The 16,714-nt window shown below is 41.9% G+C and overlaps 1 protein-coding gene across 22 annotated transcripts in view; it reads left to right on the top strand.

Moving 5' to 3' along the window:
- Positions 1-16,714, top strand: part of DTNA (dystrobrevin alpha) — a 220,283-nt gene that overhangs the window by 38,070 nt on the left and 165,499 nt on the right. For 14 of the 22 annotated variants that reach the window (XM_085052778.1, XM_085052781.1, XM_085052780.1 and 11 more), the window contains exon 1: positions 4,402-4,552. In XM_085052778.1, the coding sequence (XP_084908904.1) occupies positions 4,536-4,552 (17 nt within the window). In that variant the 5' untranslated portion in view covers positions 4,402-4,535. Of the gene's footprint in view, positions 1-4,398; positions 4,553-15,015; positions 15,090-16,714 lie in introns of those variants that run through there. The other 8 variants (XM_085052773.1, XM_085052779.1, XM_085052786.1 and 5 more) reach the window with 4 other exon arrangements.

Below are 16,714 nucleotides of genomic sequence, written 5' to 3' on the forward strand. Positions count from 1 at the left end.
CCATTTACCTACAAAACTTCATTTTTTTAAAGTTGCTTTTCTTTTTATTATATCTCAGATCTTAATTTTGTTGATCAATTTGAGCACCTAACAAAAAGAGTATTTAGTGTAAAGATAAATGGAAGCAGAATTGTTCTACTTCTCCCCTTAAGTATTTTTCAAGCTTGGAAATGTGTCTGGTAAAGGCATTTCATAAAGAGTTTTTCATAAGGTGCTTAATTTTTCATAATTAATGGTTTCTACTTCGTTCTTGTGTACAAAAATAAAGCCAAACTCTTTATATCCTGGCTCCTGTACATGTGACATGCTTATATATGATGATAAATACTGGTTTAAACCATGAGTTTGTCTCAAAAGCTCTTACCAAAATACAAGACATAGCAAAAGGAAAGACATATTCAAAAGCAAATAATAGATTTCTTTCTTTATTCAGTAAAATGGAATGACTGAAAATATGATTTGTTCCTGAAGCTTAAATTTGTGACCATGGACGATATCCCCTCTTTCCCTATGGCCTGAATCACAGAAACATAAAAATCAAGAAAAGAAAAGCCAGCACAGAAAATCCTCTGTTGCTGCAAAACTGGTCACAGAGTATGCACTAAGTGCATTCTCCATTTACTATATTAATGCTTACCAAGAATTCGAACAATTTGCTTGTGTTTTGCAAATAGCAGAGCTAACCCATCTGAACATTTTCAGTGGCTGAGCTTCCTGCCATTACCCAGTGAGCTTCCTGGAAATGGTAGGGGTGTTGTGCCCAGAGCAGTCAGACTCCACATGGGAGACCAGGACAGTGTTTTGGCCTGGGTGAGCCCATGTCCATCCCCTGGGTTCCTTCCAGGGCAGATGTATCCTGCTGTGTTGGAGGCTGTGTGGTGCGGGGGCAGCAAGGCAGTGGGTGCTTGGGGGCTGCTACCAAGAGCCCCCTGTCCCCACCTGCTGCAACAGCTGTTTCCCATCTCTTTAAGGGTGGTAGGCAGGAGAAAAGCAGCACATGGATCAACACTCGGCCAAACCCCACGTGTTGAACCATTTTGGAGAGGGCTGTTGATTTAACCACATAGCTGAGTAGGCTTGGCTGGAGGTCGGCTGGGGCGGTGAGGGTGTGCAGGTTGAGTAATACTGAATAAACAGTGCTGAATTCATTGTGACGGGCAGGAACTGCGTGCCTGTCAATGCAAGTTCCTACTCCAGAGCTCTTACTCTTGAACAAACCTGTGCTGAAATATCTGCAGAGGTTAACGATCATTCCAAAGAGGAAGGAATACTCTTGAGTAAGACCTAAAAGGACTGAACCCGTAGGGTAGAAGATGTTGCTTGTCCCAGTAAGCCCAAATCTTAAGACTGCCAAGACTAATGAGTTCAAGACACTGACAGACAAGGGGAGACAAAGAGCAAATTCTGTGCACATTAAAAATAGCTAAACATGAAGGGACAGATCATGCCTCTTAGGCACTTGGCTAAATTGGGAATGGGTAGGAAGTCACATGGCTCCAAACATGTTACCTCTTTACACTTGTCACTGGTACCAAATTACTGTCCCCTCTCTACCACTCCCTTCTCTGCTCCCATGCCAGCTCCAACTTGAGCTCCCACTCCTCCACAAGAACTTGCTATTAATATGTATTCATATATCTCATATCTAATGCCACAGAAGTCCCTGATCTGTTGCACTCCATGATGGCTATAAGCAACAGACCCTGCTGAGTGAGAGAGATTAGTATTCCCTCACAGCAGTGGAAAATCTTCCAGCTGTATACTTTGTGTTGCACATTAGACACTGGTATTATTGCACAGCTCTTCATCTGAGGAAACTGGACAGCTGTCTTCTCCTTTGGCTTATATGATACAGTTTTTGGACATATGACCTCTGACTGTCTCATTCATGGGATTGGGATCATGCTGTCCATGTTGACATCCAAGGTTTCCCAGTAACTTCCAGCATCGTTTTCCAAAGCTCCGCCCCTCCCCATACTCTTAGGTTTTTAAATACTCTCTTAGGAGGCATGGGAAGCAGTGTCCTTTTAGAGGATTCAAAGCCAAATCTCTTTTCCCTCCTATCTACTGAGGGAAACACACAAGCTTAGATAAAAGTGTGGATGTGCTTCTGTGGATTTCCCTGCCATTGTTTTCCCTAACACTTAAGCACTCTCTAGAGGTAGGCTGAAGTCCTATAAACAGCTCAGTCCTAATCCTTCCTGTTCATGACTTCATTTCTGAATCACTGCATTTGTCCATCGCACCTTCTTCCACGGGGAGCTTCTTTCTTCCTTCCTTGTTGCCCTAATTAGAAAGGAGCCCTCAGCCACAAAGGCACAAAGACTTTTCTTTGTTCTTTTGTCTCTCTGAGCATCTTAAGCACTGTGCTTTTTTAAAACCTGATGTTAGCAGTTGGTCTCTGCTTCTAGTGATTATCTGCCCTTCAAGGCTGACATCTTTACAAACAATTGGGAAAAAAAAATTACTTGATGTACTTACTGCATTATATGAAGTTGCACCATTTGAGCAGGAATTCTCTGGCTCTCATTTTCTGTGCTCTGAGAGATTTATAAGCCAGCAGTGTTAGAGGTGGCTCTGTCAGAAAGCAGTTCCAGACAAGGCAGCTTTCCTGCAGTTCACTGCAGCTCATCAACCTTAATAATAGACACATGCCCTGTTGTATCAGGAATCTTAAGAAAAAGCAGTGAAGTGACTTCTTCCTTGTCTGGTAGAAAGTTCATGGTGTGTTTTTTCTTGCTGGGGATTTTAACGCACTCTGGAAGGCAGGTATTGAACATACTCGGGTCTGGCTTTACTAATAGCAACAAATGTTGGTGATTCAAAATAAATCTCTCTGCTCTTCAGAAATTGACAGCTGATTTGTTATTTAATGTTTCTGTGTTGCTGGCTTCCAGGCCCACAAACCTCACCTCAATCCAGGTTAAGAAGAGGTCTTGCCTTTCAGTCTGAGGGGCTGATCATGAAAATGACTGTGGAGTTACTGTTTTTCATCAAACTTTATATGCTGTATATGTTCTCAAACATATGTAATGATCAAGCAGGCAGGAGATGTGGAGGCTTTCTTAATGTGCACTACAATACAGCCCTTTGCCTGATTTTTTAACCCCATCTTGAGGCCTTTCCAGCTTTGACCAGTTTCCTTCCTTAGCCTGAAGTAAATGCTTGAGCACTTCTACAACTAAATCAGTCCAGCCTCTCAACATTGGCCTTCTGAAAAGTGTAATGCTTCATGAAATCGGGCATTAGCAAGGCGTTTTCAAACCGCGTTTTTAGACAAGTGATTTTGAGCACTGCTTAGCCTTGCCCCCTCTGCCCCAACCTGTTCTTGCTGCTTCTTTTGCTGCATCCCTACATCCCCTCTTGGCAGCAGCTCAGACAAAGGCTGAAGACTCTAAGAAAACAGAGACATTTACCAGGTTATTCTGTTTGAATTGGTGTGACTGGCAATTGGTATTTTCCCGTTGCAACTGAAAGTGTTCAATAATTCATGCATTTTGCATAAAGTCTTGTGTCTTGTTCCATTCCCCTCCCATGTCTGAGATAAGGCAGATTTGATGGCAAGCAGTATTCAACTGAAAATGTGCATTTGAGCATTAAAATCTCTAGGTTCAAAACGCTGATCTTAAGAGTCAGGGGTTTGTGTCAACACTAGGTACTCCAGCAATTTACGGTAGGTACACTGACGTTAAGAGTGACATGGAAGGACTTTTTTCTCTACTTCAACCACCTAGAATGCTGCCATTAATCCGCAGTGTGGTCACTTCAGAGTCTTTTGAATGTCACTTCAGTTCCTTCAGAATCAATTGAAATGCACTGTTACTGCAAGGAGACACGAACCGACTACGAGTGGAAGTTTAGAAGCGTTGTGTTCAAAGCCGGGTAAAAACTTTCTTTGCTTATGTATTTTGTTGGGGGATTTTTTTGTTTAAATGCTGTTCCTGCGTGAAGCTCCCAGTGTGGAGTTGCTGTGGGCACAAGCAGCGATTTCAGGGTTTCCTGCCCCGCTGTCCGAAGGCTCCGAGAGGCGCTGCCCGCCGGGCCGCTGGTGCCCGGCAGCGCGGGGGAGGGCGGGCGGCTCCCTCACACAGGGGCGGGCAGCCCAGCTGGGAGTCTGTGAAATCCTGCCAGCCAACCCCCCGTGTGTGTGTGTATCTGTGCGTGAGGAGGAGAGGTGGCCATGGGGCAGATGGGGGTGGAGTGGCAGCTTGGGAGGATGGGAGGGAGGATGGGAGGGAGGGAGGTGGAGGGATAGAGGAGGAGAGGGGGCCGGGTGGTTGCGATTGGTAAAGCTCCACGAAGGCATCTGCCAGCAGGACTTCAGAGGAATGTGAAACCAAATCATTTAGAAGTTAAAGATAGACGCAGAATACACAGCATCTTGAGCCGAGGTTTAAATCCATCCCTCTCTGCCTGGCTTCTCGCAAAAGCTCTGCTTGTCAGCTTGCCTCTGTCTCCTCTAGCAGCTGTAATATTCCCTAAAAAAATACCATCATTCTGGATACTTGGGAATTACTAAGGTGGCAAAAGAGATCATGGTGCATACAGTAGGGTAAGTAGGAAGCTTGCCTCTGCATGCATTTGCCAGGGTGGTTCCTCTGGGCTTTCCTGCTGCCTCCAGAGCTCTCTGGCTGTTCCTCTGCCATGAGGCAGTACTTAAATAATGCTCTCCCCGGGCGAGTTAGTCTCCCGTTTCCCCATATGGAGCGTTTGAACTTTATTCCTCAGTGAAGTGTTAACTCGCAAGGTTACTTTTCTTGGCATACTTAGGGAGTCTTGGGCTTTAATAATTTTGCCGTTAGAGTTTGGATTATTCTTTTCCTAAAAGATGATTTTTGTTGTATACCTTTGCTCTTCATTAGTGGGACATGCTTTTTGAATTGCTGCTTATTATTACAAAGTTGAAAAGTGGGTTGTTTTCCATGTTAGAGAGGATGTAATCAATGTTTGCTTGCTTGTTTGGCCATGGTTTCACTTACAAACTATTTCCTCATGGGTGAATTTGATCACAACACAGGGTTAATTAAATTTAACCTTCTTGTTTGTTTGTTCTCAAATAATGCTTTTACTTGGAGTTTTATTTTTTTGGGTTTTTTTTTTTTTTTTTTTAGAAAAACCACATTTTGGCTCTTATTTTCTCTGAACAAAGTCCTTCTAGCAGTAATTTTAAAATGTGTGCATTCTCCTGGTAGTCCTCACTTACATAGTGAATTTGTGAGTAAAAAAAAAAAAAAAAAGAAGATTTAGGCTGTCATGTTCTTTCTAGAACTTACCAGAAGTAATTTCAGTATCTAGCAGATGCATTGCCTCATTGATCAATGTCTTTTTGAGGCAGTTTCTGAAACATTTCTGGTGAAGTTGTGGTGTTCACCCCAAAGGATTTTAAAATACAGAAACTCATTTGGAAGTTAGATGTAGTATTTGTTATATAGCAAGAACTTGCAGTCTGAGAGTTTCATCTGAATCTGCAATTTGAGTGTTTGTCGCTTAAATGCCAGCATCGTTTTTACCACTTATTCTGGGCATGTGTGTTTTACACTTGTAGTAGAGGAGCTCCTAACTTTGGATCTGGTGTCAGTTCACCCAAACATACTCAGAATTCCTGACGTGTTAGTACTGCCCATAATAACCATAGGAAATAGGTGCTGTCTGCGGATAACTGAAACGCCTGACATTTTTGGTTATAGATATCAGTGCTGAAGAGATGCATATAATGGCAGTCTGTGTTGTGCAACATATATGAAAGTGGGTGAGCTAAAATAGAAACAGTTCCTCTGTTTCAAGGAAAGATGATGTGTCTGGTATGTTTTGGTATCTTTCTGGCATTTGAATTCATCCCTGTTGATCAGCTTGCGTGAATCTTGCAAAACATTCAGATAATGTTTGAGTGAGCAAGTCTGCTGTGAGGTGTTTTCTGTGTGATTATGTGTAGGGGATGGACGAGAAAGAGATAGATAGCCTTTAAGGTAAACCTGGAATAAAAAACAGATGCAGGGATGAGAAACAGCATTCAAGCCATTTCTTTTACAGTTGTAATAGCTGGGTGTTCTTTTAGATAGCTCAGGCTAGCTCAGCACTTCAATCCCATGCTAAATTTCCAGGCCAACAGTTGCTTACATGAAGAAATTTTTTTACATTATATTAAGAAATTACTGTAATACTTATTTTGGTATGGAAGTAGAAGACCTTTGAAAGAAAAAATGTCAAGATGAGTAAAACTTGCAGTGGGGCTTGGTGAGGCTGAGGTGAAGTTCTGGCTCTTGCACTGAGTCCTGTGCAGCTTCAGGCAAGTCATGTGGGCTCTCAAAGCCCCTGCAAACCAGAATGGAGTGGAAATGCCTTTATTAGTTCTCTGTGTTGGGTATCTAGGTAGCAGTTCCTTGGGCTAGGCCTTGCTTCTGTAAGGTTTAACACAGTAGGCTTCTGTTTTTGAATGCACCCTTCCCATGGCTATGGCCTCCCCAAGGAGGGAGGGAGACTCCACAGATTTAGAAATAGGGGTTCACTGCACCTTTTATAAGCTTCCTAAACTGAAAGAGAAAAATAGACTGACATTCAGAGGTGAGCAGAAAATAGAATTAATGTTCCATGGGAAATTCCTGAGTCAGTTCAAAATTTAATTGCATTTCCCTACCACAGTGTATTGCTTTTCAGAAGTTATAGTTCAGGAGCATGATGTTCCCATTTCATTATCTGAGACCCTTCTCCCATAATTAAATGTCCAAGAGGCACTGGAGAGCTTTGTGACAAAGAAACATGCTTCATATTCTGGGAAGTGAAGCTGCCTGAAAAACCTCGCTCCTGGAAGGGAATGAGCATCTGACCCCGGAACAGGATGTTCCCAGGGTAAAGAGCTACATTGTGGTATTGTATTGACTTTAAGAAGTATGTTCTGGTCCACTTAATCCACCTGAAATAATATTTTCCAATTGTTGTAGCAATAAATGGAAAATGTTCAATAAACTGATATTTTCCTATAGAAAATGTAGCTGCATTTGATACAGTTTCTAAATTATTGTAGTGTTGGCGTATTTACTGAAGTGGAAAATCCTTGGCCAGCTGTTAGGGGGAGCTTTCCTTAGTAAGAGCGCCTATGGTACTGCATGTGTTCAGTGATGATGGTACTACACAGCAGCATGATACTGTTGAGGTGTTTGAGTAAAGGGTGTTGTACCTCTTTCCTTCTCTCCCTGCCCCATTCTGCCCCACTAGTCCTGTGCTCCTAAGGTGGCTAGGATTTGTTGGGAAGTGGGGAGGGAGGGAGGAAGGAGAGAGAAGGACACATCACTTTGTTAAAGGCTTTTGTAACAAGGTGTTGCTAGGGATGGTGACAACCTCTTCTTCTTGATCTTCTGGACTTCTTTCCTCATTGCAGCCTTTTCTTCCCTTCCTTGCATTTCCCAGGACCCCAATAATCTCACACAGGGGGAAATGGAGAAGTGCTGCTGAGACAGAGGGGACGGGAGGGTGAGAGGGAGCCTGACCCCAGCCCTTGCCTCTTACAGATGCAGAGGGAGGAGAGATCATGAAGGTGCTGATCTTCAAGGAAATCAACCAGGAGGCAGGGCACTGATGAGGGGAGCTCAGGACTACAGCTGAAGCTGGTGCCTCCTGGTTAGGGGTACTGTGGTTGAGTTGCTACTCTGATCGTGGTACAGTGTTCATCTCTAGCATAGGCCATGCTTTCCTGCTCCAAGGAGCTGCCTGTTTGGTGTCTCCCAGGGAGAAGTGCTGTTTTGTCATGGCTAGTAGCATGTCTGCTTCTCAAGGAGGCTGGTCATGTCCCTCCCTTTTTGTTACCATTAAATTTTAAGTGACTTTGTCATGAGAGTTCAAGAACATCATGCTTTCTGAGGTGAAAAGGGGTTTGCAGCATTTTTTCCTTTAGTAAATCCTATATACTTTTTTCTTTGCAAACTATACTAAACCAGTGGCAGGGATGTGCTTATGGGTATTTAAAAATCCCTCCTTGCTAGACTTTACAGTTATTCTACATGGTTCCCATTTTCTTTCTTTCTGTCATGATCTTTTTTACCTTTGTTAAACTTTGCTTGTAGCCTCATCTTCAAGCTTTTTGCAGTGGTCATTTTGCCATAAATAGGAAAATGGAAGCGTCATCAGGAACCGTTTGGTAAGGAGTTTAGGGACTGTTTACCCAAGGTTCCCTGACAATGTGCTGGTATTTTTTTGAGCTCAAAAGTACATAGCAGCTTGTAGTGATACATTTTCCTTTGGAGCCTAATGATTCTGCTCCCAGTGACAGCAGCTGATTTGTTTTGGCAGAGTATGACAGTCTATATGATGCATCACACTGTGGAAAGCCTCAATTCCATAATTTTGTAATTCTGTAAAAAAACACAAACTCACCCACACCCAACCCCCAAACTAATGACATTATTATGTGCTATGCAGTCATATTATCACCTCTGAGTCCATGAATGGAAACCCAGGGAAGTTGCCAGTCCGAGTGATGTTGGACCTCCTGCACTTACTATTCATTCTGGTTCCTCGTGTATCAGAAAATTAATTACTTCCTGGCTAAGTATTATGGTGTGCAGTGGCTTTACCTGGAAACACAGCAATACTTCCCACTAATAGGATGCTTAAAAATGCATCTAATTGCAGCTGTGGTAGTTGAGAGAATGCCTAATACCAAAGAGTCTTGAAAAAACCATCCCCCGTTGCAGGGGGTGTTACAGGAAACTGAGTTTTACTGTCTCTTTCCTGTGTCTGAACCAATTACGTGGCCCCTTGCTATAAAACTTGATTTGGGGATTATTCTCTAAGTAATAAAGAGATAGGAAAGCAGTGGAAATAATGACTCTTGCTTTATTAATTCATTTGCTGGCGTGGTGATAGCTGTTTGCTGATCATAACCTTCCCTGAGGCAGTGGAGGGAACAAGTTGGCTTCTGTGCCTGTGATCTTTGACAAGCCACGGAGGGGGTTTAGTGTGTTCCTTTCTGAGAGCAGTGATGGTGATACTTGCCTGGTTCTGTGAAGTGCTCCAGGATCAAGGGATGAAAAGTAATACTTATATGCTGCATTCTTTTTTTTTTTTTATGTCTATTGTAAGGATAAGACTATTCTGCTATGAAATACCTCCTCATAAATGTGTAGGAAAATTTGTACTAAGTAGAACCTCAAAAAAAAAAAAAAAAGAAAAATGAAGCAGAGGCCGAAAAGTCTGTCAACAAGTAGATTTTCAAAGCATTTTAATGACAACTTGTGACTAGTTCTTTTAAACACAATGAAAGTAAGCAAAGGCAAAGCACAGAGGAACATGCTTGGAGTGAAGTTGTACTTGAGTACTCTTTACCAAGTAACAGCTGCAGATGGAATTAGTAGTCTTGGGTTTTCCTGCTACATTTTAAAAATACCTTTTGTAACAGAAGTGTGTGCTTTCTAGTAATTACTATCTTTCCAGTGTGTGTTCATTCTTAACATGACATTGTCCTTGGAAGAAGATCAGGGAACACTTTAATTTCTTACGGATTTATAAAGCAATGATAGTTTGGCTATCGAAAGTTTCTGTCCCCCTGTTTCTTTTTAATGCATAACTCACTTGTATTGGATTAAGAGACCTACTGTATCATTTGTGTGATATGGAAATACAATCCATTCCCTGCTTTTAGATCATTCTTTTTTTCCCTATAAATTGACTTGAGAATGACTAACTTTACATCTAAAAAAACCATGTTAAATTTCAAAGGCAACACATTGGTTTAAACATTTTTTAACTTCTGAATTGATAATTCTGAAATTTTGTCACTTTTTTAACAAAGAATCCTAACTATCTTGTATGACTGAAAGCTTTCTCACCTACTTGAAAAAATAAAGTTAGTTTAGGAGAGCTGGCCAGTCCTTTTTCTTGGTATTTGATGTATATTTTTAATTGCTATTACAACAGCAAATACTTAACTGTTCTTTGAATGTACACCAGCAATCTTGTTTCCAAACAGATCAAACAAACAGTATTGGGCTGCATATGGGACCACAGCCTGTAGGGAGAAATGCAAAGTGTTTTATAGTTTTATTTTTGTTCTTAAAAGTTTTATCAATTTCCATATCTTGTTAGGGAAAATAAATCACATCAGCTTAATTCAGGTACAAATTGTATTATGCTGGTTGGTACAGGAATGCAGGGAGAGCTTAACGAAGCTGAGAGTCAAGCTATGTTCTCTGCCAGGTATTCTGTAAACTATTTCTTTTCAATAACTTAAGCTTTGAAAATTTCTGAAGATGTGTAAATAATACATTCAGCCTGACTAATACCTGATATATAAAGTTTCAGGTCAGCCATAAAATTTAGCTGAGCAACTGAAAAAAAGATTTCATAGTAGGAAATGGGGATAAACAGAGCAAACTTGCTAAAATGATAATAGCAAAAAGCAATTATGTGACCCTAGGTGACAGTAAATATGATTTCTGAAATCATACAGCTAAATAAATAAAGGAGGTAGTGGGTGGTTGAAAAGAATCCAGACAAATATAAATTCTTCATCTACATTAAATCTGGTAATGCATTTTTAAATAGAATTAAAAGTGTTAGAGTTTAAAGACGTTTTGGGAAAAAAAACCCAACTATTTTCCAGGCTTATGTGAACTCTTTGCAGGACAGTACATGTTCATGGAAGGGTGAATAGGTGGTGGCTGAATGTCATGTGCAGTTACTCACAGCTTGGTGGATAACTTGGACTGAATGGGCTTAATCTTTGCTGTTACACTTTTTAATACCCACTTTCATTGGAACAGTGTATTCTCTGTGAAAAAGACATCAAGTAAGAAGATAGGCTGATAATTTTTCAGGCCACTGTTTTTTTCAGAAAGCGGAAATAAATTCTTTGTGTACAAAGCCTCAGCTTTGAAATTGTGCATGTAAAGTACTAAATAAGTCATCCATTGTGTTATGTCCAAGAGAAACCAAGCTTTGCCAGAAAATAACCCCAGCCTAGCCAAGTCTGTCATACCTATTTCATAGGTCATTAGTCTATCGTTTTTCTGTTGCACACTGCTGTAGATGGGTGCTTGGGCTTGTACTAGACATGACAACCTATACTGACAGGCTCCAAACAGAGCAAGGACATAAAATTGGGTATTTCAGCCTTGGAAGAAATAGTCCTACTTATTTTTCCACCCTGCTCCTGGTGGATAGAGCACATAAAAAGAGAGGAAGTTTGTGCAAATACTGGCCCAGTCCTTGATGGATTTCCAGTGTTTTGCACTGTGTGCTGATGAAAAACTGCACACAACACAATGCCTTTTGTGAGGCAGCATTGCAAGGGCACTCTTGGCTTCTTGGGCACACAGAGGCTGGAGTGGTGGTGTGTAGTTCCAGAAGGTTCACTGAGCTGTATTCTTGTAGCTCTTGATGCCAGTACCAGCTGGGGAACAGCCAGTGGGAGAGCAACTCTTCAGGAAAAGATAGAGGTTTCTGTGGATCTCTGGCTGAATATGAATTGGCAGTGTTGAGCTGTTGCACAATGGAAAAGAAAAAAAGGAAGGCACAGTATTGGGCTGCATATGGGACCACAGCCTGCAGGGAGAAATCCCCAGGTGAGTGCTCGGCTGAGTTCTGTGTTAGTTGGTTCAGTTCACTGCTCTTGAAGAAAATGCTGACCACTTTGGATGTGAAGAAGGCACGAAAAGTGGCCAGAGATCCATAGGACATACCCCGGGGGGGAAAGGGGAAACTCTGAAAGGCTTACATTTTCTATGCCTAAAGAAGAGCAGCCTGCTGAGGAGTGAGTAGGAGACAGGCAGGTTTTCAAGCACAGAAAATCGTACAGTCTGTTGGAAAGACTGGGCAAGTAATCTGTTTCCTGTATCATAGACAAAGAGAAATGGATCTAAAATGAAACAAGGAAGATGAGGTAAACCCTAGGAAAGTTTTATCCACAAAATACCTTGCCAGTGGATCTTGTGGAGCCTTCATCACTGGAAATGTTAAGAATGATATTAATAAACATGAATGAAGTGTATCTGACTCTATCTCACAGTGGGAGGTGAATTACATATCTTTTCTACCATCTCTATGATTTGGCCATACTGGTGAGAATACTGCTCATGGAATTATTTTAATGACAGACATTCTTTCTAAATTCTCATTGCAAAGATCTCTCAGCAGAGTGGATTGCATTTTGCTGAGGTGCATGAGGCACTTAATCATCGTATAATTTCCTCATTTTGAAATGTTCCTTAGATAAGGCATAAACAGCTGGCTTTGCATTTCAGCTCGAATATCATTGTCCTGAAATACTTGGGGACATCACTATGTCAGCTGGCACTTGACAGTCCATCCTAAATCTGAAACATGTAATAGGATTCTTCGGGTGAAATCCGAGTTTCCTTTGAAGTCATGGGGTTTCATAGGGTAAAAATTTCACACTGAGGACAGAGTGATGTCCACTTGTATGTGCTTAGCTTTACTGTCCTAGGCAGGCCTGTTGTTTTCAGGACAAGGATACAAGGAGTGGGTTGTAAGAGCATGTAACCTTTGCTATGACAAACATTTGGTTGCAGAAGGGGTTCTTTGGAGTTTTTGTGTGGGTGAGTGAGAGCTTGCAACAGGCATTATATGAGGTGAATTAATTGTTTTTTCTTTTTTTCAGATAATGTCAACAAAACTAATTTACACCATCTGTTCTGAAACAGTAGAAAAGCAACACCCGTTGTTTGGTTTTTTTAACATTTCTTTTGATAATATTTTAGTCACTCTGTATTCTTTTTAGTTTAATGTAATTTCTTCCCTTTTTCTCGTTGAGGAGAGGAGTGTTCTCCCCCCAAATATATTTTTTTTTCCAATGGCTTTAAGCTTGCATTTAGCATTCAGACAACCATTGCTGCAAGTTAAATGTTTCTCCAGCTACTGGTTAATCCCTCCTTATGAATGCATGCAGAGAAGTCTCCAGGTGCTATGTATTGGAGTAGTCCCATTGGAAATACTCTGGCTTTGTTTGCACTGGTGCTAGAAAAGAGCAAGTTCACTGGTCACAGATTTAGAGTAGGTGATAGTCAGAATGTCGTCCTGAAACAGAGATCACATTGATGTAGAAACTCAGTGTCAGTCTTGGAGCTGAGAGTTAAATTTTTGTGCCTCATAATGTGTTGTTTCATTTCAGGTCCGGATTTCTTTGCAAACTTTTCTTTCAATGTGCCATGTGTAGGAATGGCATGTGTATACCTAAGGCTAAAACAGCCCACAAGAAGACACAAACCCCAGACTTTAGGACCACCAATACATGAGTTGTTAATAACCTTACAATGTTATTATGCTAACACTAGAAACATAATTAAATCGGAATGATTTGAAACTGCCATTGGGGGAAGAAAATGGAGGAAAACAGTTTCATCCTCACAACATCATGTTTTCATTGACCTACTTAGAGTAGGGAAGAAAATGTGTCCCTTCCCATTACAGCAGAATAGGTTTGTTCAGCAATTTTATAATGCAACTGCACAAGAGAAGAGTGGATTTCCTAACCACTCCAGGAGGATTTGGAAAGGACAGTAATGTTATTTCACACACTTAGGACTAAGATGTGTAAGTTCCTGTCCAAGCTATAATGTTATTAGTTTAATCAATTGGCAGAAAGTGCTTAGAGTGAAAAAAAAAAAAAGGAAGAAAAAAAAGACTTGTATTCAAAGGTGAGAGGAAAAGGGCAGTGCTTGGGCTGCAGCTGTGCAGAGGGACCTTCTGTGGGCAATTACATTTCCTTTGTCTTCATCTTCCCTGTTTCAAAGCCTTTGGGACCGCTGGGCTGGAAGCAGAGCAGTCCTGAATATGGGGGAGAGGTACAGCAGCACTTCTGCACATCCAGCACCTCTGCCCAAGCCGCTGAGCGAGGAGCCACAGCTGCATCTGAAGCACCTCCAGAGAAAAGTCTTGTGTGCTCTTCCTCCTCCACATCTGTGCCATGAACAGGGAGTGAGATGCAGGTGTCTGGGTTACTCCCAGCTACCTGGCATGGCAGTGCTCATGGTAGGCAGCATGTGAGGTTTGGGGTGCACCCCTCCTCCTCCAGGCTTGGGCATTATTGTGGTATTTAATGCTTGCTGTCTTATGCCTGAGTCAATAAACCATCCTTATAAACACCTGCGGCTAGGCCTTTCTAGGTTGCTCAGGTCACATTCCTCCACAAGGTGTTGTTGGTAATTTAGTATTGTCAGAGGCATTAGTCACTGCCATAGTAGCTTAATAATGCACGCTAGGAGCCAGCTGGTAATTAACAAATTAGAGATATCATCTACATTTTCCTCAAATATTTCAGATGTAGCAAAAATAATTAAAAGGAGAGTGCTTCGGGTGTTTAAAGCTGTTACCTATATTTAAAACATCTCGCTGTGTTAGGAAATTATTCATTGTTTTAAAAGTCAGTTAGGCCTCATTGTACTGTTGTCCCAGGATTCAGTAATTCACACTGAAGAGTTGTGAAGTAGGGAAAGGCCCAGACTCCTGTCTTTAACACTTTAATTCTGCATCATTTAGCAAATTCATGCCAATGCCTGACTTCTGTGCCTGTTTTTAGGAGTGGCATGACTTTGTAGGTCTCAGCTGCTCTTTTTTGCACTTAACTTCCTTTCATATTTGAAGTGTCTTGAGTTGGAAGGTTATGTTTATGTGTGCGTGGTGGAAAGATGAAATTGGCTTGTAATTGAAGCTAAGGAGAGAAAAAGTTAACACAAATTGTATAAAACTGCAACGCTGGGACAGACACCACAGTATGAATGAAGGTGATGATGGGTTTCATTATGTAGTGTAACCAAAATATGCTGGTATGCACAAGCTTGCTTTAACTCACTTGGCATCTCCGTATTTTATCACCAGATGGTGACCAGAAGTTTCAAACTGAGATGCTCTCAATTACCTGTGCGTGATGGCTGAGCGATAGTATACTTTGATACAACTCCCATCCATGCTGCTTCTGCCCGGTACTCCTTGATCCTCCTGCAGCCTGGCTCCAGGACTCTGCTCTGAGTATCACAAGCCTTTGACTCTGCTTTTTCTCCGGGGCAGGATCTGATCTGACCACTCTGAGGCAGACGAAGCAGGGAACAGAGCAAGCGATCGGAGGAGCATCATTTCTACGGGTAGGGTGCGGTGTTATCTGTCTTTGTGGGGAGTGCTTGGGTATTGGCAGTGGCTTTGAGAAGTACGATTTATGTTTGAAAACATTCTTCTCAGAGATAAAAAAATTGCTTTTGAAAATGTGGCTGGGTGCTTTTAGATACACAGTGCAGAGTTTTTGTCAGACAGTAACAGTTTGTGTTCAAGCTTTGAACTCATGGTACAGATGTGAGCAGCTGTACAATGTAATGAAAAGCAGAGAAGAATCTGCCCTGTGATACCTTTGCTCTTTGCTACATTTAGTCACCTCCACATTGATGGAAGAGCACTGGGGATTTCAAAGCATGTGTTTCTGAAGCTTACAAAAGAAAGGGAATTCCATATGCAATTTCTGTTTAGATTTTTAGCCTCTTAGAGTTAGGCTGAGGCCTTTTGAGTGCTTCCTAAAGCCTTTTGGTGCTAAAGCACAGAGGGTAGAGATAAAGAAAGATTGGTAAGTTAACAGTGTAGACTTGTTTTGGGCACCCTGACTTCTCATTTATTGTTCTGTGTGGCTTTTGCTTGCGGTCTTTCTGGTAGTGCTTTGTACTGACTGTTGCCTCAGCAAAAACTTTCCCTGTTTGTTCTGTGTAACAGTAGACCATGAAAGTGCAGGCGACACTGAGTCACATAGCATGCAGACACAGTGAGAGTGATGCTGCTGAAATCTGCACCCGGGCTGGGTGAGAGCTGACACCTGAGAGGGCAGACAGAAACACAGGAACATGCCAGCCTTTACCTGTGACCCCACAGTGTGCTGAGAACAAGCCTCACATGTCCCAGCCGGGGTGCCAGCAGCACAGCAGGCACTTTCTGTAGTGCTGCTGGCAGTCCTGGACCCTCAGCTGTCCACACCAAGGAGCCTTGAATGTACCACGTTTCTGTTCTTGTTGGTGTTGCTGGGTTTCCCTCAATGCAGCCCAAGGGCAGGGTGTAGGGATGGTCCTACCTGGTTCTGTCCTAGGCCATGGGGTGGCAGCTTGGCACACACACACACACAGGCCTGGCAGGGCTCCTGGCATCCAGAGTCCTGACATTGCTGGACAGTCTCTCCTGCATATCTCTCCCAGTGACAGAACAGCATTTCCTAGTGCAGGAGCTGCTCCTGCAGGCAGGGCCTTGCAGCTCATACAGGGATTACAAGGCGCATGAAATTTTACTACAGTTTTCATCCCCCTGAAGCCCTTCATATACACAAACAATTACACAGACTTCATAATGATTATGGCCTCTTAAACTACTGTATAAATATTGATACTACATTTTTAAAATTATTTTTTACCCTTTGTGTTAATTCAGTTCATGACCTTCACACTTCAGGCTTTAAAATGCCATTACATTCCGTAGAAGACGAGATTCATGTTGAGGGGAACAGAAATAAATACCATAGCAAGGGGAAAAAGAAGTTTTATTTCCTAAATCTGATATGGTTCATGTAATTGTGGAAGGTAGGTGATGTCTTTAATACCTGTCACTCCTTTGTACTGATGCTTTCAAAATATTTGGACACAAGTCATGGAGCTTTCGGTTCACCTGGAAATGAAAAAAACCATTCAGTCTGAATGTCCTTAGTTGCTGCTTTTCTTACATTACGTTTTGGGTTAGTATT

This window comes from Lichenostomus cassidix, chromosome 2, assembly GCF_008360975.1.
Source record: "Lichenostomus cassidix isolate B80296 chromosome 2, HeHo_3.0, whole genome shotgun sequence".
NCBI lineage: Eukaryota > Metazoa > Chordata > Aves > Passeriformes > Meliphagidae > Lichenostomus > Lichenostomus cassidix.